The sequence below is a fragment of the Entamoeba dispar genome, genomic scaffold, assembly GCF_000209125.1.
Source record: "Entamoeba dispar SAW760 scf_1105229463863 genomic scaffold, whole genome shotgun sequence".
Lineage (NCBI taxonomy): Eukaryota > Evosea > Mastigamoebida > Endamoebidae > Entamoeba > Entamoeba dispar.
In genome coordinates, this window is record NW_001855905.1 from 81 (window position 1) to 1,648 (window position 1,568).

Sequence of the window (1,568 nt, forward strand, 5' to 3'; positions counted from 1 at the left end):
ATTTACTTTTATTAATTTATTCATAGATTATTATTTTGTTAATAAGATATGTAATAAATATTTGAAGATATCTACAACAAGTATTGTAAATAAACAAGTGTTGTAATACAAAAATAATTAAATAAATAACAACTTTATTTAATGTTTTGATTTAAATACAATATAAACAAAAATATTTCATCAATTAAATAAAATGATTATCGTATTATCATCAAAATGAAATAACTCTATTCATTTATTTATTTGTATCTTTAATATCTTAAATAATAATCTAAATATCATTTTTATTTTATTCATTCTTCTTTTGAATTTAATATTTCATTAGAATATTAGTGTTGTTCATTTTTAAACATTTATTAAATCATTTTATTCTTTATAAACATTATATTCTATTTCATTTAAATATTAACTTGATTTGTATTGTTTCATAATGATTAATAAAATATTCATTTAACAATTTAATCAAAAAATATAATCTCTTTGATAATTAACTCCATTCTTTCATTGTTTCACTTTAAATTACTTTATTATTCTTTTTACTTATTGTTTAATTAAAATATATTCAATAAACATGATTTGATTATTAAATTGTTTGTGTTTAAATTTATTTAATGTATAATTCATTCATTCAATAATTCTCTCATCACCATTTGTTAATATCTGTTTATATTTTTCTTTAAATGACTTGAAGATACAATTTCTTGAATTTCTTCTTTTTCTGTAATGAAAGAACAAATGAAACAAATAATTTTAAATATCACTTTAGAATCTACAAGTGTTGTTATTTGATTTTTTAATACTTTCATAATTACATCATTTTGATAAATACCATGTTGTCCAATAGGGTTGTTTTGAACAATAGATTGTAAAATCCACAAACAATAAAAAGAATATCTTCATTTGTTATTTCTAAATGAACTTTACCTATTTCATATTGTCCATTCATTTTAATGAAATCTTTCCCTTTGTCAATATTTTCTACTAACTCTTCATGATTATTTATTTCTTCTTTGAGTTCTTCTGATTTTATTTCTGTTTTTTCACTTTTAGATTTCTGAGTTAAATATTTATCACTCTTCTCGATGATTTTGTACATTAATTTACCATCACTCTCAATAGATTCAATTCCCATTTTTAACATTTCAATATCTTCTTTTGATGTTTTCCATTTATTATCTTCTCCTTTAAACCCTTATGAATGACAGAAATTTATCCATCATTCATATTTTCAATTTCAACTGTTTTCCTTGTTGATTCTTTCCATATTTTTCTGTCTTGTTGGTTGTCGTGTGAGTCAGCCATGAATACTTCATTTCAGTTGATGGGTAGTATTTAAGTAAATAGATATTGAATAGTGATGTATTTTTACAATGTGAATACGTGTTGTCACGTTTATTGTTTTTGAATAACACAATTTATTCATTTTTTGTTATTTGATTTCATTCTTTTTTAACTTATCAAATACTTCATTATCAATTACATCTATCTTTTCAATTATTCCATTGAATACACTGAATCAACACAACAACAGTGTGGTGATAGTAATAACATTATTCATGAATCTAAGA

General features: G+C 20.9%; 1 protein-coding gene across 1 annotated transcript, besides 4 other annotated features; it reads right to left on the reverse strand.

The window, feature by feature from the left end:
* Positions 1-63: part of a sequence feature (AT_rich) that runs on past the window's edge.
* A 46-nt stretch (positions 64-109) lies between these two features.
* Positions 110-409: a sequence feature (AT_rich).
* Positions 410-433: 24 nt separating this feature from the next.
* Positions 434-476: a sequence feature (AT_rich).
* Positions 477-513: 37 nt separating this feature from the next.
* Positions 514-621: a sequence feature (AT_rich).
* Positions 622-653: 32 nt separating this feature from the next.
* EDI_228060 (uncharacterized protein) lies at positions 654-1,096 on the reverse strand (the record flags this gene model as incomplete). The annotated part of the gene is made up of 2 exons (XM_001741665.1): positions 654-894; positions 987-1,096. 2 exons carry the CDS (start codon positions 1,094-1,096, stop codon positions 654-656), a joined length of 351 nt encoding a protein of 116 aa, XP_001741717.1.
* Between the last annotated feature and the right edge of the window lie 472 nt (positions 1,097-1,568).